This window comes from Schistocerca nitens, chromosome 2 (genome assembly GCF_023898315.1).
Source record: "Schistocerca nitens isolate TAMUIC-IGC-003100 chromosome 2, iqSchNite1.1, whole genome shotgun sequence".
In the NCBI taxonomy this organism is placed as follows: Eukaryota; Metazoa; Arthropoda; class Insecta; order Orthoptera; family Acrididae; genus Schistocerca; species Schistocerca nitens.
In genome coordinates this window covers 527,028,908-527,055,198 of record NC_064615.1, presented here as the reverse complement: position 1 = coordinate 527,055,198, position 26,291 = coordinate 527,028,908, and the positions used below count along the sequence as shown (strand labels likewise).

General features: G+C 42.8%; 1 protein-coding gene across 1 annotated transcript; it reads left to right on the top strand.

Annotated features, from left to right (window-relative positions):
- Positions 1–26,291, top strand: LOC126236521 (alpha-amylase 1-like). Its single transcript, XM_049945887.1, has 11 exons — positions 1–220; positions 7,922–8,073; positions 10,994–11,159; positions 18,423–18,538; positions 18,726–18,853; positions 18,952–19,074; positions 19,280–19,401; positions 21,709–21,925; positions 25,521–25,639; positions 25,717–25,872; positions 26,088–26,291. Exons 1-11 carry the CDS (start codon positions 47–49, stop codon positions 26,097–26,099), a joined length of 1,485 nt encoding a protein of 494 aa, XP_049801844.1. The 5' UTR covers positions 1–46; the 3' UTR covers positions 26,100–26,291.

Sequence of the window (26,291 nt, the reverse complement as noted above, 5' to 3'; positions counted from 1 at the left end):
CGTACTGACGCCCATCGCCCAGTTCTGGACAGTCGAGGCTGCAGTCATGTTGTCCGTACTTTGCCTGCTGGCAGCCACGCTGGCCGCAGTCAGCGCCCAATGGGACCCCAACGTGGCGAACGGCCGCAGCGCCATGGTCCACCTGTTCGAGTGGAAGTGGGTGGACATTGCTTCCGAGTGCGAGCGATTCCTGGCTCCCAAGGGCTATGCTGGCGTACAGGTGAGACTGCATCCTCAGATACTTGATGCGAAAATCCTTGAGACTGTAACTATAATGAGCAGTAAACGGCCTCTGCATTTTTCTCCCATCATCTCTCTTCTGACCTGTCTGATGCGACCCGCCAAGAATACTCAGCGCCCTCAATTGTTTGTTGGTCATATTCCAATCTCCGTCACCCGTTACAGTTTTTACCAGCTGTAGCTCCCACTAGTACCATGGAAGTTATGCACTGGCATTTCAAAACATGCCCTGTCACCCTACACCTTTTTCTTGTCGGTGTTTCCCACATATTCCTCTTCTCACTGCTTCTTCGGGGCCTTCGTCATTTCTTATCTCACAATCTAATTTCCAACATCGTTGTATAATAGCACATCTCACATACAAGGCGACAATTATTGAACTATATGAAATAAAATCGTCATAACTTCTGAACATTTTCAGTTAGGACGTTCAATTTGCACTGTTGGCCGCAGGGCATAATGAGAATTACGGGTAGTATGCGCATGTGCAAGTACCGCGTTGTTATCGGACATCTGCATGTGAAAATGTCACATTGGCCGCATTTGGGGGACTGAGAATCCTCATTTCGTGATCGAGAAGTCTCTTCACCCTCAGTGCGTGACTGTGTGGAGTGCAATGTCCAGTAACGGAGTACTTGGCGCGATATTCCTTGATGGCAATGTGACTACCGAACTGCACGTGAAGGTTTTGGAAGATCATTTCATCCCCATTATCCAGAGTGACCTTGATTTCGACAAGATGTGGTTCCTGCCAAGACAGACCTCGACCCCATCGAAGGAGGAGAGCGTTTGATGTCCGGGAGGAGTACCTTGGGGACCGAATTCTGGCTTTGGGGGTACCCACAGGCCGCTGGCAAGGGCCTCGATTGGCCGCCATGTTCTTGGGATCTGAACAGATGCGTCTCCTTTTTGCGGGGATATATTAAAGAAATCATACAGCAATAATCTCAAAACTATTTATGAGCTGAAAACAACCATTCAGGAGGTCACTGACAGCATTGATTTTCCGACACTTCAGCAGGTGACGAGGAATTTCGGTACTCGTCTGCGTTACATCATCGCCAATGATGGCAGACATATCGAACATCTCATAACCTAAATCCTAATATATGTAGTGACGTTTACACGTTGAATAAACTGTGTGCACCCCTTAGTTTGTAACTAATTTACATTATGTAAACGTAGGCTTCCCCTGACGTTGTCACAGTTAGCAGTGCACCCTGAGGAAGTGGTCTTGGAATCGTAGTCGAAACGTCAAAATTTTATAGTTGACAATGTGGCCTCAAACTTTTAAGAATTTTATGGACTGCAATTTACATCTTTTTTTATTGTTGTTGTTGTTGTCGTCTTCAGTCCTGAGACTGGTTTGATGCAGCTCTCCATGCTACTCTATCCTGTGCAAGCTTCTTCATCTCCCAGTACCTACTGCAACCTACATCCTTCTGAATCTGCTTAGTGTATTGATCTCTTGGTCTCCCTCTACGATTTTTACCCTCCACGCTGCCCTCCAATGCTAAATTTGTGATCCCTTGATGCCTCAGAACATGTCCTATCAACCGATCCCTTCTTCTAGTCAAGTTGTGCCACAAACTTCTCTTCTCCCCAATCCTATTCAATACCTCCTCATTAGTTACATGATCTACCCACCTTATCTTCAGCATTCTTCTGTAGCACCACATTTCGAAAGCTTCTATTCTCTTCTTGTCCAAACTATTTATCGTCCATGTTTCACTTCCATACATGGCTACACTCCATACAAATACTTTCAGAAATGACTTCCTGACACTTAAATCTATACTCGATGTTAACAAATTTCTCATCTTCAGAAACGATTTCCTTGCCATTGCCAGTCTACATTTTATATCCTCTCTACTTCGACCATCATCAGTTATTTTACTCCCTAAATAGCAAAACTCCTTTACTACTTTAAGTGTCTCACTTCCTAATCTAATCCCCTCAGCGTCACCCGATTTAATTAGACTACATTCCATTATCCTCGTTTTGCTTTTGTTGATGTTCATCTTATATCCTCCTTTCAAGACACTGTCCATTCCGTTCAACTGCTCTTCCAAGTCCTTTGCTGTCTCTGACAGAATTACAATGTCATCGGCGAACCTCAAAGTTTTTACTTCTTCTCCATGAATTTTAATACCTACTCCGAATTTTTCTTTTGTTTCCTTTACTGCTTGCTCAATATACAGATTGAATAACATCGGGGAGAGGCTACAACCCTGTCTCACTCCTTTCCCAACCACTGCTTCCCTTTCGTGTCCCTCGACTCTTATAACTGCCATCTGGTTTCTGTACAAATTGTAAATAGCCTTTCGCTCGCTGTATTTTACCCCTGCCACCTTCAGAATTTGAAAGAGAGTATTCCAGTTAACGTTGTCAAAAGCTTTCTCTAAGTCTACAAATGCTAGAAACGTAGGTTTGCCTTTTCTTAATCTTTCTTCTAAGATAAGTCGTAAGGTTAGTATTGCCTCACGTGTTCCAACATTTCTACGGAATCCAAACTGATCTTCCCCGAGGTCCGCTTCTACCAGTTTTTCCATTCGTCTGTAAAGAATTCGCGTTAGTATTTTGCAGCTGTGACTTATTAAACTGATAGTTCGGTAATTTTCACATCTGTCAACACCTGCTTTCTTTGGTATTGGAATTATTATGTTCTTCTTGAAGTCTGTGGGTATTTCGCCTGTCTCATACATCTTGCTCACCAAATGGTAGAGTTTTGTCATGACTGGCTCTCCCAAGGCCATCAGTAGTTCTAATGGAATGTTGTCTACTCCCGGGGCCTTGTTTCGACTCAGGTCTTTCAGTGCTCTGTCAAACTCTTCCCGCAGTATCGTATCTCCCATTTCATCTTCATCTACATCCTCTTCCATTTCCATAATATTGTCCTCAAGTATATCGCCCTTGTATAAACCCTCTATATACTCCTTCCACCTTTCTGCCTTCCCTTCTTTGCTTAGAACTGGGTTGCCATCTGAGCTCTTGATATTCATACAAGTGGTTCTCTTCTCTCCAAAGGTCTCTTTAATTTTCCTGTAGGCAGTATCTATCCTACCCCTAGTGAGACAAGTCTCTACATCCTTACATTTGTCCTCTAGCCATCCCTGCTTAGCCATTTTGCACTTTCTGTCGATCTCATTTTTGAGACGTTTGTATTCCCTTTTGCCTGCTTCATTTACTGCATTTTTATATTTTCTCCTTTCATCAATTAAATTCAATATTTCTTCTGTTACCCAAGGATTTCTATTAGCCCTCGTCTTTTTGCCTACTTGATCCTCTGCTGCCTTCACTACTTCATCCCTCAGAGCTACCCATTCTTCTTCTACTGTATTTATTTCCCCCATTCCTGTCAATTGTTCCCTTATGCTCTCCCTGAAACTCTCTACAACCTCTGGTTCTTTCAGTTTATCCAGGTCCCATCTCCTTAAATTCCCACCTTTTTGCAGTTTCTTCAGTTTCAATCTGCAGTTCATAACCAATAGATTGTGGTCAGAATCCACATCTGCCCCTGGAAATGTCTTACAATTTAAAACCTGGTTCCTAAATCTCTGTCTTACCATTATATAATCTATCTTATACCTATTAGTATCTCCAGGATTCTTCCAGGTATACAACCTTCTTTTATGATTCTTGAACCAAGTGTTAGCTATGATTAAGTTATGCTCTGTGCAAAATTCTACAAGGCGGCTTCCTCTTTCATTTCTTCCCCCCAATCCATATTCACCTACTATGTTTCCTTCTCTCCCTTTTCCTACTGACGAATTCCAGTCACCCATGACTATTAAATTTTCGTCTCCCTTCACTACCTGAATAATTTCTTTTATCTCGTCATACATTTCATCAATTTCTTCATCATCTGCAGAGCTAGTTGGCATATAAACTTGTACTACTGTAGTAGGCATGGGCTTTGTGTCTATCTTGGCCACAATAATGCGTTCACTATGCTGTTTGTAGTAGCTAACCCGCACTCCTATTTTTTTATTCATTATTAAAACTACTCCTGCATTACCCCTATTTGATTTTGTATTTATAACCCTGTAATCACCTGACCAAAAGTCTTGTTCCTCCTGCCACCGAACTTCACTAATTCCCACTATATCTAACTTTAACCTATCCATTTCCCTTTTTAAATTTTCTAACCTACCTGCCCGATTAAGGGATCTGACATTCCACGCTCCGATCCGTAGAACGCCAGTTTTCTTTCTCCTGATAACGACGTCCTCTTGTGTAGTCCCCGCCCGGAGATCCGAATGGGGGACTATTTTACCTCCGGAATATTTTACCCAAGAGGACGCCATCATCATTTAATCATACAGTAAAGCTGCATGTCCTCGGGAAAAATTACGGCTGTAGTTTCCCCTTGCTTTCAGCCGTTATCTTTTTCCATATAGTTCAATATTTGTCACCGTGCACATTGTTTCTCTTCTCTTTCGGTTTTCCCACAGAACACGATTTACTTCATACAATGCAATGCTTCAACAGCATTTTCCAAAAATTATTTCCTCTAGACAAGGCCGATACATGAGACAAGAAGAATTCTTTTAGCCAGGAACGCTCTGTTTGAGTTTGTTAACCTGCTGTTTGTTACTCCTGGGTTCATATGTCGTCTGTTATTTTACTTCCAAGGCAGCAGAATTCCTTCGCTGTCGCCAGCGAATCTTATCACTAATATCCTTTCGCCCTGAATTTTAAGCTCGCTCTTTAACCCTTCTTTTAATCCACTCATTGATTTTTCATTGTACACGCTGAAAATAGGAGCAAAGTGCTGTGTTCCTGCCTTATTCCTCTTCCTAATCCAACTGCTTCCTTCTACGTGAGTAGTTTTATTATAGTAGCTGTGGTGTTGTTTTTCGCCAATCTACATTCCGAGGAAAGCCGTACTTCATTTTCAGGCATGTTTACATTTTCATCTACTTCCACTCTCTGCAATGCTGTGTGAAATGCATTGCTTTTGGTAGTTCCCACTGTACCACACAACGGAGTTTTATGCCCTTCAATTTGGACTTCAGAACGCAGGAAAAATGACTGCTCAGTTTCTCTATACTTGTCTTCGGAAGCGCTACAACTGCGGTGAGTAGGTGTGGTAATATATTCCCAAATTCTTGAGACGTCTGTCAGTTCTAGTCTTTCAACATCTCCGTGACACTCTCCCGTGTTTCAAACCTGAGACCATTCATGCTCCTCTTCTTTGCTTTCGTTCAGATCATCTATTGATATTATTTGGTAAGGGTCACAGGCACTTGAGAAATATTTTAGCACGGATCGCCACAGTATTTTGTATGTGATTTTCTTTCGAGACTGATTGCAGTTTCCCGGTGCCAAAATCGAAATCCCCCACGTACATTATATACGACAGAACCTATCAGATAATTCCATTTCATGTCCCCAGAAATTGCGACGCCCAGGTATCTGTTTTTAGTTGACTGATTCCAACAGCGACTTATTAATGTAGAGGTTCACATTTTCACAAGTAAAGTAAACTACAAATCTTTGTACCACCATAAAAGCGAGACGTGAGTGGATATTCGTGTAGGTTTTTTTCAGATAGTAATTCATTATATTCGACTGCATCATCTGGAAAAGTATGATGTTACTGTTAATGCTGTACTTCACGTTATTAATACTCAAAACGAACGATATGGATCCCCAGCACACTTCCCTCGGCACTCCTGAAGTTATTTCTAACTCTGTTGATGGTTATCCTATCAACGTACTGAGTCCTCCCTACCGAAACATCACCAACCCGGTCATAAATCTTGTTTTAAACTCATACAATCTCACATTCTAACAAATGTTGATGTGGTACAGTGTAAATGCATTTCGAAATGAAAAAAAGGAAACTGCGTTTACCTGATTACCGTGATCAGTTACTTTCAGGAAATCATGCAAGGAAACCGAGATACGGGTTTTGCAAGGCTGTTGTTTCCAGAATAAATTACGCTTGGCCTGATTGTTTCCAACGTTGGTACTACTTTCGAATCAAATAATCAGTGGATCCTCTACAGCGGTCAATGACAAAGATGTGTTCCACATAACAGAAAATCACTCACGTCGGTTCCTTTCAGCTCGCTGCATCCATTCTACGTATATCCTACTCCGGCTCCTGGCACAGATTAGGCACCTGAAATGTGAATATGTAATTTGCAAAGGGAATATAACTCGTAGGTCGTAATTAGGACCATGAATGCTATTAAAGCCTTTATTTAAATAAAGTAATTGCTTAAATAATACAAGCGGTCTAAGGCGCTGTAGTCACGTATTGTGCGGCTGGTCCCGGCGGAGGTACGAGTCCTCCCTCGGAATGGGTGTGTGTGTTTGTCCTTAGGATAAGTTAGGTTAAGTAGTGTGTAAGGTTAGGGACTGATGACCTTAGCAGTTAAGTCCCATAATATTTCACACACATCTGAACATTTATTTGCTTAAATAATAAGGTCACTCATTAAGTGGTAACTATTACCGAAACCGTGATAGTTAGCACGAGCTCACTCATGACTGACAAGTGACTTTCCTCGCTCCTCCACGGGAGCCCGTTTACATAGGACGCCAGTTCACAACACCGAAACTTAGTTCCAAGCTGTAGTCTACACGGATCTTCGTTCAGAATTACATAAAAGAGGAGCTCCCCAGCGTTCTCAGCCGTACCTCGCTGCAACCAGTAATATGAGTCAACTTGTCTAAGACTATCTGAAATTCCTGGACATGAAGAACCATGCTACTGGCGTCTTTGGTATCTTCAGTTGATCTCACGTCGTGGAAGTATAGTTGTTCAGCTTTGATTGAACGAATAATCAACGTCAGAATTAGTAACATAGAGGATTTCATGTAGTTAAACCCCTCACAAGAAGGCTTGCAGAAATTATACGGTTCCGCTAAGGAACTAATGAAGAATTCAAAGTCTCTGATGATGTTTCCATTCCAGCATTAAGGCGCGAAACTTAGACACACAAACGTGCCTTAGTTCACGGTCCAATTCCCATACAACTACAATAACCAAGGATGCAATTTGATAAAATGCGTCTGTTGTGTTAAGGATAATCTATGGTAACAATTTTTAGGAGTTCATGTCTCTTGTTAGAGTGCCAATTCTGAAACCTCTTATATTAACGAATTAAATCGTACGGAGACGATAAACTGTATTTTATATTTAGCCAGTGTCAAACATTGACGCCTTAATTGAATGTACTGTAAAAACATCAGTAGTGACAGCAGCTCGTGGTTTTGCGGTAGCGTTCTCGCTTCCCGCGCACGTGGTCCCGGGTTCGATTCCCGGCGGGGTCAGGGATTTTCTCTGCCTGGTGATGACTGACTGTTGTGTGTGTCTTTCAACATCATTTCATCGTCATTGACTCGCAAGTCGCCGAAGTGGCGTCAACTAAAACGGACCTGCAATACGGCTAACAGTGCCATACGATCATTTCATTTCATTAATAGTGGCATATCGAACGCGGCGTAACTACGCGAGGAAAATTTTCAGCAAAACACGTAAAAAGGATGAGTCCTCTTCCTGCATGCTGAAGCGATCCACTTTTTGGTTGAACCTACATAGGCCCACAAGATCATCCAGCAATTATTTTTACATTTTATCCTGGGATCAAGTTGGTAGATTCTGGTTGTTCAAAAAATACCTGACGTTTATGAGTAATTTGAAGAAAAAAGTTTTACTTCTTTGCAGGTATCTCCGCCCAACGAATACATGTCCATCACTACCAACAACAGGCCTTGGTGGGAGAGGTACCAGCCTGTCTCGTACAGGATCGTCAGCCGCTCTGGTTCGGAGGCCCAGTTCACTGACATGGTGAACCGCTGCAACAACGTCGGGGTACGGTAAGTAAGAAAAATAAAACTCTGTTACAGTTTTTCGTATTCCACATATTAGTACATTATCTAGTTATCAACATTTAGTACTGGAGGAAAAGAAATAGCAGTAAACACTGTCGCACGTGCAATATGGACTCCTACTGCTCGCACGTCTGAGTCATTTGTTGTTTAGCATCGCTGTACAAGTATAGGGTGTACAGAAAATGATACTCCAAACATCTAGTGGTCGTGTGGAATCACCTTCGTAATGATGACACAAGGTCTTAACAGTTGACTGCTGCTGTTATTTCGCAAGTCAATAGCCAAAATTGTCCTTGAGTTTCAGCAATCCACATACAAATTATAAACTAAAACGGTGAAATCTGAGAACATGCTTTGAGTCAGAAAGATGACCCTTAAAGGATATAATCATCGTTTCATTGTGTCAGATAATTTGTGGTTCCTGATAAAGAGAGCAAGAAACAGTGGTACATTATCACAATGAATGCAGAATTTTTTTTCAGTCATTTGTTTTCTGACTGGTTTGGTAAGGCTCGACACAAATTCCTCTCCAGTGCCTATGTCTTCATCTCATACCAGTACTTGCAACCAACCCCCTCAGCTATTCGCTGGATGTATTACAATCTCTGTCTTCTTCTATGGTTTTCACCCTCTACAATTCCCTCTAGTACCATGTCAGTTATTCCGTGATATCTTAATAGATGTCCTACCATCCTGTCCGTTCTTTTAGTGTTATCCATATATTCCTTTCCTCGCAAATTCTCTGGAGTAACTCCGGAATCCTTACCTTATCAGTTCACCCAATTTTCAATACACATCTCAAATGCTTCGCTTCTCTTGTGTTCTGGTTTTACCACGACCCACTTTTCACTACCGTACAATGCTGTGCCCCAAACGTACATTTACAGAAATTTTTCCTCAAATTAAGGATTATGCCTGATACTGGTAGCCTTCTCTTGGCCACCATTGCCCTTTTTGCCAGCGCTAGTCTTCTCTAGATGTGCTCCTTGCTCCGTCCATAATGGATTACTTTGCTGCCTAGGTATCAGAGTTCCTGAACTTCACCTTCTTCGTGATCATCAATTAAGATATCAAGTTTCTTGCTGTTCTCTTCTGCTACGTCTCATTTCTTTCGCCTTTCTTCGATTTACTCTCAATCCATATCCTGTAGTCATTAGACTGTACATTCCATTCAGTATATCATGTAATTGTTATTCACTCGTTGATATCCTTTCACTTTGAATATTAATTCCAATCTTGAATCTTTCCTTTATTTCCTTCATTGCTTCTTCGATGTACAGGCTAAACAGTAGGGGACAGAAGACAACATCCAAGTCTTACACCCTTCTTAATCCGACCACTTCGGTTTAGGTCTTCAACTCTAATTGTTCCCTCTTGGTTCTTGTACCTATTGCGTGTTAGCCGTCTTTCTCTATAGCTTACCCCTATTTTTCACAGAATTTCGAGCATCTTGCACCATTTGACATTGTTGAACCCTTTTTCCAGGTCGACAATGCATATACACGTGTCTTTATTTTGTCTTTAGTCTTGCTTCCATTATCAGCCGCAGCGTCAGAAACTTTCTCAATGGCTTCATAAGTAGCCCTCTATTAGGATAACGAATGTAATTTATTTCTTTGAAATGCAGTGCAGCAGACGAAGAGAGCGACCTGATTTCTCTTTTGTTAAGATGAGGTACTGAACATTTTCTCGTGTGCGGGCAATTTTTGCATTCACTTGAAACGAAACTGGCTGAATCATATCTTAGACAAAAACGTTACTGTTCGAAGTGGAACTACACAAGTTGACAAAGCCATGGGATAGCAATATGCACATATACATATGGCGGTAGTATCGCTTACACAAGGTATAAATGGTCAGTGCGTTGGCGGAGCTGTCATTTGCAGTCAGGTGATTCACGTGAAAAGGTTTTCGACGTGATTATGGCCGCCAGAAGCAGATAGAGTCTTAGAACGCGGAAAGGTTGTTGGAGCTGGAATCGTTAGGAAATTCTGTATTCCGCAATTCACAGTGTCAAGAGTATGCTGAAAATAACACATTTTAGGCATTACCCCTCATCACGAAAAAGGCAGTGGACGATGACCTTCGCTTACCGACCTAGAGCAGCGGCGATTTCGTACATTTGTCAGCGCTAATAGACAAACGACACAGCTCGAAATAACGGTAGAAATCAATGTGAGACGTACGGCGAAGTTATCCTTTACGGCAGTGCAGCGCCATTCGGCGTTGATGGGTTACGGAAGCACCGCCACTTCTGGGATCGTAATCATATCGGTTGGACCCCAGACGACTGAAAAACCGTGGTCTGGTCAGATGAGTTCAGATTTCAGTTTTTACGAGCTGATGGTGGGGTTCGAGCGTGGCGCAACCCCACGAAGCTATGGACTCGAGTTGTTCAAGGCACGGTGCAAGCTGGTGGTGGCACCAGAGTGGTGTGGGCTGTGGCTACAGGGAATCGACTGGGTCCTCTGATCCGTCATTGACTGGTAATGATCATGTTCAGCTACTTGGAGGCCTTTGAGTTCCAGAACAATGATAGAATTGTCGCCGGCCACACTTGTTCGCGATTGGTTTGAAGAACTTTCTAGACAATTCGAGCGAATAATTTGGCCTCCTCGATCGCCTGACATGAATCCCATCGAATATTTATTGGACATAATCGAGAGATCAGTTCGTGCACCGACAACACTTTTTCAGTTATGGACGGCTAAAGAGGGCTCTAGAGCTGCATGGCTCAATATTTGTACAATGGACTCCCAATGACTTATTGAGTTCGTGCCACGTTGGGTTGCTGCACTACGCAGGTTAGCAGATGGTCCGGCACTATATTAGGAGGTATCCCATGACTTTTGTCACTTCAGTGTGTACTGATGTATAATGATAAGTGTTGTTGGGCACGTTGCAGGATCTACGTGGACGCGGTCATCAACCACATGAGCGCCTCGTGGAACGGCCTCAGCGGCGTGGGCGGCAGCAAGCCCAGCGGCTACAGCTACCCGGACGTGCCGTACGGCACCAACGACTTCCACCAGCCGCCCTGCACCGTCAACAACTACAACGACGCCAACAACGTAAGCGAACAGAAACCCTTGATGCGGTCATTGTTACTTGGTCGTATTACCCTACCTTACAGAAAAGGTGAAGCACTCAGAAGGGACGAGGAAATTGAATGGAACTTCGTTCGTAAGGGCACGTGATGTTATTTCAGTAATTATGAAACTGAGTCAAATTTATGAAGACCTAGAGCAGTATAAGCCCACTTATCAGCATGATGCTGCACCCTCCTCTGGCCTGGATGCGAAGGCTGACACGGTTGGTTATGGCCTCCCGTGAGGCAAGCTGGTCGGCAGCTGTTTATAACTAGTGAAGAGATTTTAAGGGCCAATAATGATCAGAAAAGGGGGGAGGGAAGGTTCTCAAAATACATGCAAAAGGGGCAAATAAGGTGCCGATGGAATTACTTTATTTAGGGTTAAACCAACTAAATTAACTTTCTTTGTCCCATTTACGAGCATCTGTTATACTGGATTGTTGTTGTTGTGGTCTTCAGTCCAAAGACTGGTTTGATGCAACTATCCCTGTTAGTCTATCACGTGCAAGCATCTCTGAATAATCACTACAACTTGCATCCTTACTGTATTCACACACACACACACACACACACACACACACACACACACACACACACTTCCCTCCAATACTCGCCTGATGTCTCAGAATGTGCCCCATCGACCGATTCGTTCTTTCAGTCGGGTTGTGCCACGAATTTCTTTTCTCCCCATTTCTGTACTACCTCCTCATTAGTTACGTGATCTACTCATCCAATATTCGGCATCCTTCCGTAGCACCTCATTTCAAACGCTACTATTTTCTTCTTGTCTAAACTGCTAATCCTCTATGTTTCACTTCCATACATGGCTACACTCCATTCAAATACCTTCAGAAAAGTCTTCGTAACGCTTAAGTCTATATTAGATGCTGACAAATTTCTCTTCTTCAGAGACGCTTTCACTGCTGTTGCCGTCTACATTTCATATCCTCTCTACTTCGCCCATCATCAGTTATTTTGCTGGCCAAACAGCAACACTCATCTACTACTTTAAGTGTCTCGTTTCCTTATCTGATTCCCTCAGCATCACATAATGTAATTCGACTACATCCCATTACCCTTGTCTTGTTGTTGTTCACGTTCATCTTATATACTCCTTCGAAGACAGTGTCCATTCCGTTCAACTACTCTTCGAAGTCCTTTGCTGTCTTTGCGAGAATTACAATTTCATCGACAAACCTCGAAGTTTTTATTTCTTCTTCCTGGACTTTAATTCACACTCCAGATATTTCTCTGGTTTCCTTCACTGCTCACTCAATGTACAGATTTAATAAGATCAGGATAGGCTACAGCCTTCTGTCACCCCTTTTTCAACCACTGCTTCCCTTTCATGCCCCTCGACTATTATAACTGCAATCTGATTACTGTACAAGTTGTAAATAACATTTCCGTTCTCGTACTTTGTCCCTGTTACCTTCAGAATTTCAAAGAGAGTGTTCCAGTTAAAATTTCAAAGCTTTCTCTAAGTCTATAGATACTATAAGCGTAGGTTTGCTTTCCCTTAACCTATCTTCTAAAAGAAGTAGTAGTATCAGTATTGCCTCACGTGTTCCAATATTTCCCCGGAATCCAAATCAATCTTCCCCGAGGTCGGCTTCTGGATTACATACATCATTTCCATGTTTTTGAAACTAACCCTGGCGCTTTGAGATGAATAGCTCCTTACATACGGAGAAACACGGCTCGGCATCCACAGGAGCCAATGAAACATATCTCGTCACCACCCTAAAAGAAGCTAAATCGAAGCTGCAAAAGTTTACACACCTGGATTTTTCTCCAAATTTAATTGGATTTTGTCTTTAGCAGATCCATCAAGGATGTTGCTAACACTCATTTATTTCTTGCACTGTTCCTCCTCCTCCGTACCATCTTTTTCCAAACTCTGAATCACATCAGGAAAATACTTGTAGCCGTACACTGCAAAAAGTACCAACTCTAGGTCTTTGTTGTTGACTAATTGTTGGGGTACTTAGATGACTGCTGCTTCCATTGAGTCTAGAGCAGATATGAAGTCTTCGATTTTATCAAAGTTTCCACACAAGAAATTATCCAAGTAACTCAGCTTGTGATGATAGGAAGCTGTGAAAGGTGGGGCCCCGTCATTACTTGACACGAAACTTTACGCCCGAGATCCTTTATCAGAATCATCTATAGAGCTAAAATGAAGTCATTTGCGACGCATTAATTCTTCCTGATGCTTTCGCAAACACGGTGAAGGCCACGTGCAATACATGTACATGGTTGAGGTGGGGTACACGTCCTTCAACTGTTGGAAAACCAAAGGCGTGTTGTGTGCTTGATTACTCATCACAAGCCTGACCGTTTTGTATTCTATGACCACTGGCCAATGGTTCACACAAGAGTCGTAGAAAGATTGCATTGTCGTACAGGCATTTGTCATTTCCAGTTTTCAGTTTAAAAAGCATTGATTTTACCTAGCCACCAGTAATGGAAAAACCGACACATTCAAAATATACCTTTGCAGCTCATCAGCGGTTTCATCTAAAACGAGTCCCACTTCATGTTTGCCGACCACTTCCTTTATTTTCCTTAAAATGTTCTTATAACCGTTACTGGCCTTCGTGTGTACTTGTCAAGAAATAATTTGAATACAGGATTGTTTACGTTGTGGACTATAGTTCTTGAATGGATTAATACAATAGAAAGATTCGCATTAAACTCATTCAATGAACACTGCTTTTCATGTCCTGAAGCGAAGGCTTATACCAGAAGAATTTGCTAAGGCTTCGACTTGCGTATTTCTTGTCTTTTAAATGTTTATTGTTCTGGATATGCTGGTCTATTCTGTTTCTTTGATGCTTGTCATCGACTGCAATGCTGATTACGTAGGTGGAACATCACAGAATGATACCATTAGTTCCGATTCTTTAATTCTTCTCGATGTACACGAAACTTTTTCTTTTAACTTTCGGCATAATCATGTCGTAAGAAATCCGTTCTGGTAAACACTAACACGGCGAGCAAGACAGTACACAATCGATAGACAGGACGTTAAATCCATGCCAGCACTAACTGAATTTAGTTTTCAACTGTTGCAACATCATTGTTCAAATTTTATTTCATTTTACAGCTGCAGGTTTACCATTGTTTATGAAGTTAACTATTGTTGCTGATGGTGGCCGTTGTTGTCGGGGGGTATGAAGAATTACTAGTGCTTTCCATAAATTATATATTAATATTTCTTAGTTATTGTTGATTTATGATCAATGTAACCTCCCCACACAAAAAATATATGAATGAAAATGGACCGTGAACCAAGCGTAAACTCCGCACTAAAATAATAATTAAATGAATTTTTTAAATATTGTGACCTCTGAACAAAATTGGCTCCCATTTTATAATCTGTGTGCAGAAATGCATTCACATTTAATGTTCCCACAAAATTCTTTTCTCATTTACATCAAACAAAATCTTCAAGACCTATTAAAGAAGAGAAAATGCTTAGGCATGGAACAGAAGAGAACAGGTGCAAAATGTAGTAATTTCACAAAAAGATGCATCAAATTGTCTTTATTTTGCTTCATTTCATGACCCCAAAAGCAAATATTGACCTGGTGGTGGTGAAAATAGCTCTATTTTTGGAAAGGTGGTGCACCTTTAAGTCCTTGAGTCTGGCACTGCGACAGAGCTGATGCCTGTGCTGGTCCCATACATATTCTGTGAGAGACAGATCATTACAGCGGGCCACGGAAGTAGCATCATGCAGTCAGTTTATAGAGCCACTTGTCATATGTGGACGACGATTGTCCTGTTCGAGAGGTACCCGCAGAATTGTACGACACACAGTTCGGAAGATACGCACTGAGATGTGTGAAAAACTAGCTTTTGCTTAGAACGAAAATACCCAGATTATACTCACCAAGTGTGTAATAACAAGAGCACCTAGGGACTTCCACCAAACTTTAAGCACAATTTCAAACATTTTTCTAAACTATTTCTACTTATTTACTGTATTTAACAGATAAACTCACTCGTAAAGCAGTCAGAAGTTTGAAGCTCTTCCGCACATGGGAGAACGAGTCTTTAAAAAATTTGGGGTTTACTTATGATGTCTAGATTATTAAATCTGCAATTGCACTCACCAAAAATAAGAGGAATGAAAGAGGAAACTAGTTTTTCATAAAAGATTGATACAAATCTTTCTCCATTAATTTTTATTAGTTTTATTTTTATTTTTTTTGAAGAAAGGTATAACTGCCATATGTTCCAGATTTCAAACTTACGATAGTACCAAGTTTACAACTGGAATGGATGAATATACAATAAAAGTACAAATAGCAGAAAACTAGGAAAATTGGTGGCTATATCTTTCCGTAAGATTTATACGACTGTGGCTCCACATTCGGGAAAAAATCATCTAATTTTATTTCGTATTGCAGTCCACCACGTTTCAAGTTTTGAATTTATTTAATTTATTCGTGTGAAGTGTTAATAATTAAGTGTTCCTGTTGCTGTAATGTGCTTTATTTTAGTTCACGACCGGTTTCGACTTTGGTACCAGAGCCATTTTCTACATCTACATACATACTCCATAACACTGTAGATGCATTCTACTACTACTAATCATTTCCTTACCCGTTCCACTGGCAAGAACAGCGAGGGAAATACTATTGTCTATAAATCTCCGTACAAGCCCTAATTTCTCTCATCTTATCTTCGTTGCCCTTACTCGACATGTGCGTTTCTGGAACTAGAATTATTTTACAGTCGGCCTCAAACATAGGTTCTCTAAGTTTTCTCAATTGTATTAAATGGCTCTGGCGAAGCTGTCATTTGTACTCAGGTGATTAATTTGAAACGGTTTCCGTCGTGATTATGGCCCCACGACGGGAATTAGAATGCTGGTTGGTGGTACACGCATGGGACGTCGTTAGGGAATTCTGTATTCCAAGACCAACAGTGTCAAAAGTGTACCGAAAATACCAACGTTCAGGCGTTACCTCTCACCACGGACAACGCAGTGGCCGACGGCCTTCACTTACTGAGCAATAGCAGCAGCGTTTTGTAGATTTGTCAGTGCTAACAGACAAGCAACAATGCGTGAAATAACCGCAGAAATCAATGTGGGGCGCCGACGAAAGTATCCCGTAGAATGTGCGGCGAAATTTGATGTTAACTGGTTTTGGGAGTAGGCAGCCGATGTGAGTGGCCTTGCTAACAGCACAGAGCGCCAACAGCGCTTCTGCTGGGGTCGTGACCACATCGGTTGGACCCCAGACGACCAAAAAACCACGGCCTGATCATATGGGTCCCGATTTCAGTTGGTACGAGCTGATGGTAGGCTTGGAGTGTGGCGCAGATCCAACGAAGTCATGGGCCCAAGTTGCCAACAAGGCACTGTGGAAGCTGGTGGTGGCTCCAGAATGGTGGGGGCTGTGTTTACATGGAATGGACTGGGCCCTCTGCTCCTAATGAACCGTTCATTGACTGGAAATGGTTATGTTCTGCTACGTGGAGACCATTATCAGCCATTCATGGGCTTCATGTTCCCAAACAACGTTAGAATTGTCACCAGGTCGCACTTCTTCGCGATTGATTTGAATAAATACCTGCACAATACGAGCACATTATTTAGCCTCCCAGATCGCCGGGCGTAAATCCCATCGAACATTCACCGGACGTAATCGAGAGGTCAACTCGCTTACAAAATGCTGCACCGGCAACACTTTCGCGATTACGGACAACTATAGCGACAGCGTGTCCCAGTATTTCTGCAGAGGACTTTCAAAGACCTGCTGAGTGCACGCTACGTGGAAATGCTGCAGCCCGCATCTCGTGGTCGTGCGGTAGCGTTCTCGCTTCCCACGCCCGGGTTCCCGGGTTCGATTCCCGGCGGGGTCAGGGATTTCTCTGCCTCGTGATGGCTGGGTGTTGTGTGCTGTCCTTAGGTTAGTTAGGTTTAAGTAGTTCTAAGTTCTCGGGGACTGATGACCATAGATGTTAAGTCCCATTGTGCTCAGAGCCATTTAAACCATTTTTGAAATGCTGCACTACGCCGGGAAAAAGGAGACCTGGCACGATATTAGAAGGTATCTCATGACTTTTGTTACGTCAACGTGTAGATCAGCTACACTTTTCCAACATTCAATCAGTGAAACGAACTAGCCTGACGTGCCCGTTCCATTTCAAATAGCTTTGCAAAGTTACCACCAGATAATTAATCAGTGTGGTCGTGTGGTTCAAATGGTTCAAATGACTCTGAGCACAATCGGACTTAACATCTGAGGTCATCAGTCCCCTAGAACTTAAAACTACTTAAATCTAACTAACCTAAGGACATCACACACATCCATGCCCGAGGCAGGATTCGAACCTGCGACCGTATCAGTCAAACGGTTCCAGACTGAAGCGCCTAGAACCGCTCGGCCACAGCGGCCGACGTGTACTCGTGAAGCAGCACATTACTAATGTTGTAATAGAGCATTACAGGCAGGTTTTTCGTACTCATCCGCATTAAATCATATTTAGAGTAAGCTTCCATGTATCACATCAACGAGAAATTCTGTCTAAGTCATTCTGTATCCTTCTTCAGTCATTCCACGACGACGCCTTTCCGAACATGGCAACAGCATCAGCAACAGCCGTAAACTGCAGCTCACCCTGTCCGTCGGACTATTTATGTACTTAGAAAACCTTGTAGTAGGTACGAACATTGGGCTGTGGTAAAGAAGCGTCAGTGGTTGTTCGTTAATTTAGTACGAGGTTTCGGAGTAGAAGCTGTCTCCAAAAATGAAGAAAGTAATAATATGACAATTGTTCTCAAGTATTTTCATTTAAAACGCCAAAAATGAATATAAAAATCTATCATGGACTCTACCTCTCCAAAACCATAGGCACTACCAAAATATCATTATTGTTCTAAGTCAGCGCACTTCCACTTGATTCGTTCTCAGCTATGAATTGTTGTCTATATAGAGTTAAGCCTTTAATACTTCTATGATACCAGTTGTTTCGGTCCAAGACTGTGGTTCACACATATTTATGTCCTCTAGGTCGTCATTATCTTGTCATTTCTTTGAAACGGTTATTGCCTTTAAAACATGCACTGTTGGAGGGAGACATTTGTTCTCCAGTTCTCTGCGTGACTGTGTAATTCTAGTAATGTGACAGTAAGATTAAGAACACCGTTTGCCTTGTATTTGTCGACTCATATCTATTTCACAGGAAGGAACCGAATAAATCCGTCTTTTTTCTGATCTTGCAGGTACGTAACTGCGAGCTGTCCGGACTTCACGACCTTAATGACGGGTCTGATTACGTACGCGGAAAGATCGTTGAATACATGAACAAGCTTATCGGCATTGGTGTCGCAGGTTTCAGGTAATAAAAGTGCGCCACATAAGAACTTTAAAGACCTGTCACGAAATATAATTTTTAAAACCAGGGAAACGGAACAAGGATTGAATAATGGATAAAGATTGTAATTTCTATTCTTTCAAAACAATTACACTTAATGACACTATTGTCAATGAAGGAATGATTTCTGTATGTTTCGTAATTGCTGCAGGATTGACGCAGCCAAGCATATGTGGCCAGACAACCTCGGTAAAATCTATGGCGCACTGAGCAACCTCAACAGCAACTACTTTGGCAGTGGCAAGCGACCATTGATCTACCAGGAAGTCATAGACCCAGGTAACTACTGCGACATAAAAACGAGGATAGTCTATGAAAACTCACTGTTGTCATTTATTTCTATTTGAAGGCTTACAAAACATTTCTCCATGTTACAGGTACTGAGGCCGTGAAGAAAAGCGAGTACGTCGGGCTGGGAAGAGTCTGCGAATTCAAGTACGGAACAGAGCTCGCAAACTGCTTCAACAGGAACAACCCGATGAAGTACCTTTCCAACTTTGGTAGGTAACCTACAATATCATCAGTTACTTACAGCATTATACCTGTCCAAACAGAATTAAACGAGAATATCATTTCGTGCTTGTCCGTGCACGCCATTAACGTGAATTCAAAACTCATTCCAGTCGTTATTTATGAATGAATATCGCTGCATTTCTTTCCACATTTCCCGACAGAAATTCTAATAAATAAACGTCACTTTCACAGGCGAAAGCTGGGGCCTTGTCAACGGAAACAACGCTCTTGTGTTCATCGACAACCACGACAACCAGAGAGGTCACGGTGGTGGTGGCAGCGTCATCACCTTCCAGAACCCTAAACTGTACAAGGTACACGAAATATTCTCATGTACTATAAGCTTGATAATTAATTCAGAGGGTAAAATGAAGTCTAAATAGTTTTGTACTCAGTCCTGTGTAACGTATACAATGAAACTTCCCCTTAGAACAATTATACAGGACTGTACTTAACCTGACACACAATATTTTTTTAGCGCAACGCAATCTGACTTTCAAAAATCCATACAAAAGAATGGCCCTGACTAACATTAACCTATACGTTTCACAAATCACTTACCTCACAAAAATCTTCGCTACTCAAGCTACTACAATACAGCGAGCGCCACTACTGCCAGCTAAATAAAAGATTCAAAGTACTGAAGGCACTTACTACTGATAGGCATAGTTAGCAAATGAAAGATTTTGATAGAGTACAAACAATGTATTTACCTCAATAGTCATAATATATATAGCAGTTCATGACAAATTTCAAAACTCAGCCATCTCTCTCCCCACATCCACCACTGCTGGCGGCTCACCTCCAACTGCGCAACGCTACGCGCTGTTCACAGCCAGCTGCATAACACTACAATGGCGAGTATTACAGCAATGCAAAGCAGCCACAGACTGCACACAGCACAGCCAGTGATTTTCATACAGAGGTGGCGTTACCAATAAAAAAACCTAAACAGCCTACTTACAACAATAAGTACACGAGTGTAGGAAAGAACAATTCCTGAACTCGAAGCTCACTATTTATGGCTGTTCTCACTTTCACAATGAGCTTAAAAAAGTAAAACACCTTCTTTACTCCAGTATTATTTTTTCGAAAATTTAACTAGATGCATAAACCTTTTACTCTGATAACAGAAAACATTACGAAATTCCCGCTGCATTAGTGTCTAACGCTCTACAAATTTGCATTCGAAGAAGAGGGGACCTTCCACTGAAACCATGGTGTCGAAACCGTAGATACGAGGTCCGTGTGGCGGCCAGCTTCCAGGCGTTGGTAGATTCCGGAGATTCAATGCGGGGTGTAGTTAGATCCCAGCGATTACTTCCGAGAATCCGGCCGGAGTGGCCGAGCGGTTCTAGGCGCTTCAGTCTGGAACCGCGCGACCACTACGGTTGCAGGTTCGAATCTTGCCTCGGACATGGATGTTTGTGCTGTCCTTACGTTAGTTAGGTTTAAGTAGTTTTAAGTTCTAGGGGACTGATGACCTCAGATGTTAAGTTCCACAGTGCTCAGAGTCATTTGAACTATTTTGAACTTCCGAGAAATGTGTTGGAAATATTCTTTCAAATATTCAGCTCTGGCATTGAAATTCGTATTCAGCAGCACTTTCTGCACCATCCTGTACTCAAATCTAAGTATGTTCCTACAGAACACAGAAGTGCCCACTGTCGGTCTGTTGGTGTATTGGTTTCGTGTTCCACTGCACCTTGCGTCGCAACATAGACGCCTCAGAAGCTCGTAGTTTATGTACTGCCATTTAGGTCTTTCCTCAGATAGAATATTACAGAATTTCGTCCTTTTTAACATTACTTACAGACCAAGTAATACCTCATTAGGACACGGGTGAGGAAAGGATTGCACCTACCTCGTTTAACAGACACTGTCATTTCTCTATAATCACACAAGGGGACTACAGACACTAGTTAGTATCGTCCACAGGTCACACGAACATACCGCTTCACGTTCACTGATATTGTTTAATATAATGTCTATGAATAGAAAGCCAAACAAATTCGCCAGCAGTTGAGGTCTGCTTCATTTCCCCCTTGCGTTGAAATACTCAGTGAAATATACCGGCCTAATGCAGATACCTGCCGCTGAATCTCTTACAAATCATTAACGAAAAATACAATCCCTTCAGAAGATCCTGATTTACTTCCAAACCTTTCACTCCATCGTCTGTAAGCGCAACAGAGGCTAAATAAAGTGCTCATTTCTTTCGTCCACATTAGTGCTACTTCCAGGATACAAATTGTAGGAGCTACATTACTTTCCTTTTGAAATTCGATTACAAGTTGTCTATCGTTTAAGATGTTTCGTAATGATGTCCACTTGCATGCTGCTGTCAACGCATTGTCATTCCGATAATCTTCTACTAGAAGCGATATCTTATGTACAGCATCGTTTGTTTAATCTCTGTAAGACGCCAACGTGATTATAATCCAGATGAAACTGCGAATTCCTGAAATTCACTCGAAGTGACTCTGTTCATAAATTTGAATGCTTACACTACAAATATTATAATGCCGACTTAATTATAATAAACCAACTACCTGCATAACGCAGTTTTACATTTAATCATGCAACGAACGCTGTCTTACTGAAACTGAACTGCCTTGCAGATGGCGAACGCCTTCATGTTGGCGTGGCCGTTCGGCTTCCCACGAGTGATGTCCAGCTACGAGTTCAGCAGCTCGGACGACGGCCCACCACAGGACGGCAACCAGGCCATCATCTCTCCCACCATCAACTCCGACGATTCCTGCGCCCGCCCGTGGGTGTGCGAGCACCGCTGGAGGCAGATATACAACATGGTCGGATTCAGGAACAACGCGGGAAGTAAGTACTCAGTTTTCGTAAGAAAAAGTTATCTTGAGCAGAAATCTACGGGACGTTACATATCACGTTGTTTCCCTTGTGAGGTGGACAACAGTCAATAAAAACGTATCGACAGGTACACGAAAAACAAACATTTCTTTTGAATACGTGGCAGAATACAGAAAATATTATGTAGTAGTCTTGTCGTAGACGTTTCGATAGAGACGTGTGACTATCCGGCAGTTAACGCCCAAGCTACAATAATGTGTTGTCACTGAATATTAAAATTCGCATGAAGGTAAGGGCAAATCTGTCATCTGCCGGAAGGATGGTTTGAATATCACAATGCCCTAATAGGCACGGTCCCATTGGATATGGTCTACCGTTGCCTTCTTTCTACCTTTCAAATACCCCACTCAGCCAATAATTGAAATACCGACGGTTTAGTGTCGAAGCCGAACCACGTCAGCATTGTCATATGTGAAAGGTGTGAGAAGTGATAAATAAAACTCCTAGGACTGATGTGGGAGCAAACACGGACTTTAGGACCCTTAGTCTAGTACTTTACCACTGAGCCACCGACCGAAGCAACAGATCAATACCAATGCAACTACTGGCACAGTAGAAGCACATCAAAATCTAAGAATATGTGAAAAGATACAAAGGGTTAAATAAGTACTTCAAATGCATTTCCTTCTCGTTAAAAGTGGGTCGCACCATTCGGAAATGTGGCGTTCTGTTAGTTGGCGTCGTACGCTCGCTTTTGGTGGGGCCATCGGTTTCATGGATATGCGGAAGCGCATTAAGCCAACTGATTAGAATGGGTACGTTATAGATGTGGCAATTTGATTTAGCAAATGCACCTCCTGCGCCTTTTCCCCCTACTGACGCGTGATTCGATCGCCAAACAGAGATGGATATTCAGTGTATCTCCTCAGTACGTATTATGTAGGCCTCCTAGACACCTTTGTCGACAAATTTGTTATTCCAAATTTCCCTCGGTCTTGATGTTCAAGAACATGTTAATTCCTTCGTTAGATGTAGGAGTGTAGGAAAATGTCTGGCATGGAATGGACTGATTCTACAACTGGTTGTGTACACTCCTGGAAATGGAAAAAAGAACACATTGACACCGGTGTGTCAGACCCACCATACTTGCTCCGGACACTGCGAGAGGGCTGTACAAGCAATGATCACACGCACGGCACAGCGGACACACCAGGAACCGCGGTGTTGGCCGTCGAATGGCGCTAGCTGCGCAGCGTTTGTGCACCGCCGCCGTCAGTGTCAGCCAGTTTGCCGTGGCATACGGAGCTCCATCGCAGTCTTTAACACTGGTAGCATGCCGCGACAGCGTGGACGTGAACCGTATGTGCAGTTGACGGACTTTGAGCGAGGGCGTATAGTGGGCATGCGGGAGGCCGGGTGGACGTACCGCCGAATTGCTCAACACGTGCGGCGTGAGGTCTCCACAGTACATCGATGTTGTCGCCAGTGGTCGGCGGAAGGTGCACGTGCCCGTCGACCTGGGACCGGACCGCAGCGACGCACGGATGCACGCCAAGACCGTGGGATCCTACGCAGTGCCGTAGGGGACCGCACCGCCACTTCCCAGCAAATTAGGGACACTGTTGCTCCTGGGGTATCGGCGAGGACCATTCGCAACCGTCTCCATGAAGCTGGGCTACGGTCCCGCACACCGTTAGGCCGTCTTCCGCTCACGCCCCAACATCGTGCAGCCCGCCTCCAGTGGTGTCGCGACAGGCGTGAATGGAGGGACGAATGGAGACGTGTCGTCCTCAGCGATGATAGTCGCTTCTGCCTTGGTGCCAATGATGGTCGTATGCGTGTTTGGCGCCGTGCAGGTGAGCGCCACAATCAGGACTGCATACGACCGAGGCACACAGGGCCAACACCCGGCATCATGGTGTGGGGAGCGATCTCCTACACTGGCCGTACACCACTGGTGATCGTCGAGGGGACACTGAATAGTGCACGGTACATCCAAACCGTCATCGAACCCATCGTTCTACCATTCCTAAACCGGCAAGGGAACTTGCTGTTCCAACAGGACAATGCACGTCCGCATGTATCCCGTGCCACCCAACGTGCTCTAGAAGGTGTAAGTCAACTACCCTGGCCAGCAAGATCTCCGGATCTGTCCCCCATTGAGCATGTTTGGGACTGGATGAAGCGTCGTCTCACGCGGTCTGCACGTCCAGCACGAACGCTGGTCCAACTGAGGCGCCAGGTGGAAATGGCATGGCAAGCCGTTCCATAGGACTACATCCAGCATCTCTACAATCGTCTCCATGGGAGAATAGCAGCCTGCATTGCTGCGAAAGGTGGATATACACTGTACTAGTGCCGACATTGTGCATGCTCTGTTGCCTGTGTCTATGTGCCTGTGGTTCTGTCAGTGTGATCATGTGATGTATCTGACCCCAGGAATGTGTCAATAAAGTTTCCCCTTCCTGGGACAATGAATTCACGGTGTTCTTATTTCAATTTCCAGGAGTGTATAATCGATAGACTGAAGTGCACACAGGGTGTTAGAGGAAATAAGTAATTTCAAATCTCGAAGACGTCTCGTAAGTTTCAGTAATTTAGGAACAAGCACAAATGAAGTTTATGAAATATTCCAACGCGCCAATGATGTCCGTAAATAACGTCTTTGCCTATAGAGAAACCAGTTAGCTCAACTGTCCAATGTCCCACGGTTCTGTACCTCTACATGATTCTCACTTACAGCATACTTAGAAATTAGTTGAGAAAACAACTGCAGCGTACGGAAAACAACGATCATAGTTTTCCGAACGTACAATAAGTGAAAATAAGTTGTGAAGAACAGAAACCAAAGTAGCAGTTCTTGTTGAGAAAGAAACACGCATTTACTGCTCAAGGGAGTATACTATTTTAATCTCAATGATGACGCTACTAGTGGCAATGGATAACATCATGCCACTCTGGTACAGAGAACGCAAAGAAATAGATAGAAACCAGAATAAATAGTATTCAAAGGAGCATTATTTCCAGTATTATTACTAACATTGTTATAATACGAGCTCATAATTAACTGAACCTCTGCTGAATCTGCATAGGTGAACGTGTATTGGATCCGCATCCGGAACTTGCAATACATGGAAGATGAGGAGTGTTCACCGCCTTATTCAGAGCTCCATTCGTACGTTACCTCTGTACAAATAATGCAAACTCTGCGAAATAACTCCCCCCCTCCACACCCCACCTTGTTTCACTAGCCTTCTTGCCAGATGTGATGCAATTTATTATATTTATAATATTTGTCTCTGCAAAATACGTCCTCCTGCCTCAAACAGATTTCATATGGCTTGAAGTTTAATTATAACACACACTCTTTGTTGAGGGATAGTTTCACAGAGGGGATTTTTGCTATTTACTTTTACTCGATGTAACTGTACATATAAAGCGCGTAGCAAGACTACTGACCTGAAGCCACAAGGATGTGTCTTAATTGTAACGTTTTTCCTTTGTCGAGCATCACATTGAGTCTCTAGGTAATCTCTCAATAATAGTAATCGCAAATACGATAAGTTCCTGTTTGCTAATACCGTTATTTTATATTTCGTTTCAACAGCTACGGCGATGGCCAACTGGTGGGACAACGGCAACTACCAGATTGCTTTCTCCAGAGGAAACACCGGTTTCATTGCCATTAACAACGAGGCCAATTCTGACCTGAAACAAACCCTTCAGGTAAATATTGGATCCGCAGTGACAGAGTATTACTCGTAGAGCCAAGCAGTAGTTTAACAGTAATTGGCCATTTGCAGACTGGTCTGCCCGCTGGTTCATACTGTGACGTCATCTCTGGTGACAAGAGTGGAAGCAGCTGCACGGGCAAGACCATCACCGTCAACGGTGACGGAACGGCCTACATCGAAATCCCTTACAACCAGGACGATGGCGTCGTGGCTATCCACACCGGCGTAAGTAACCAACAAAGCAGCCTCAAAAACTGCTATTACTACTGCATTCGAGAGAGAAAGTGCTCCAGTTTTTACTTCGTAAGAAACACAGACGTCGCTAACGTTGTGTCAGACGTATTTTAGAGAACTAAAGGGTATAACAGCGTGGTGTACGGCACTAAATATTGACATATATATGACAATGTTGCCAACTTAATTTGCGATTTGTTTTTCAGGCCAAGCTGTAATATTTGGCGCCCAAGAAGATTTTCACCCGTTACTTCAACCACAGGAAGAAACTGAAAAACCAAATGATTCAGTAAGGACTTCATCGACCAAAGCCAAATTTCATTCTCTTTTATTTATTTTGAAATGAAAGGATGAGACAACAAAAATAATTGTAGCCTTACTTCATTAATAAAATTTTCTCACTCTCAAAA

Excerpts from the sequence above, each read along its gene's own strand:
- LOC126236521 (XM_049945887.1), top strand. The coding sequence starts at position 47 with ATGTTGTCCGTACTTTGCCTGCTGGCAGCCACGCTGGCCGCAGTCAGC. Across the intron at positions 8,074-10,993 it reads TGCAACAACGTCGGGGTACG|GATCTACGTGGACGCGGTCA; the intron begins GTAAGTAAGAAA and ends GGCACGTTGCAG. Across the intron at positions 19,075-19,279 it reads GAAGTACCTTTCCAACTTTG|GCGAAAGCTGGGGCCTTGTC; the intron begins GTAGGTAACCTA and ends TCACTTTCACAG.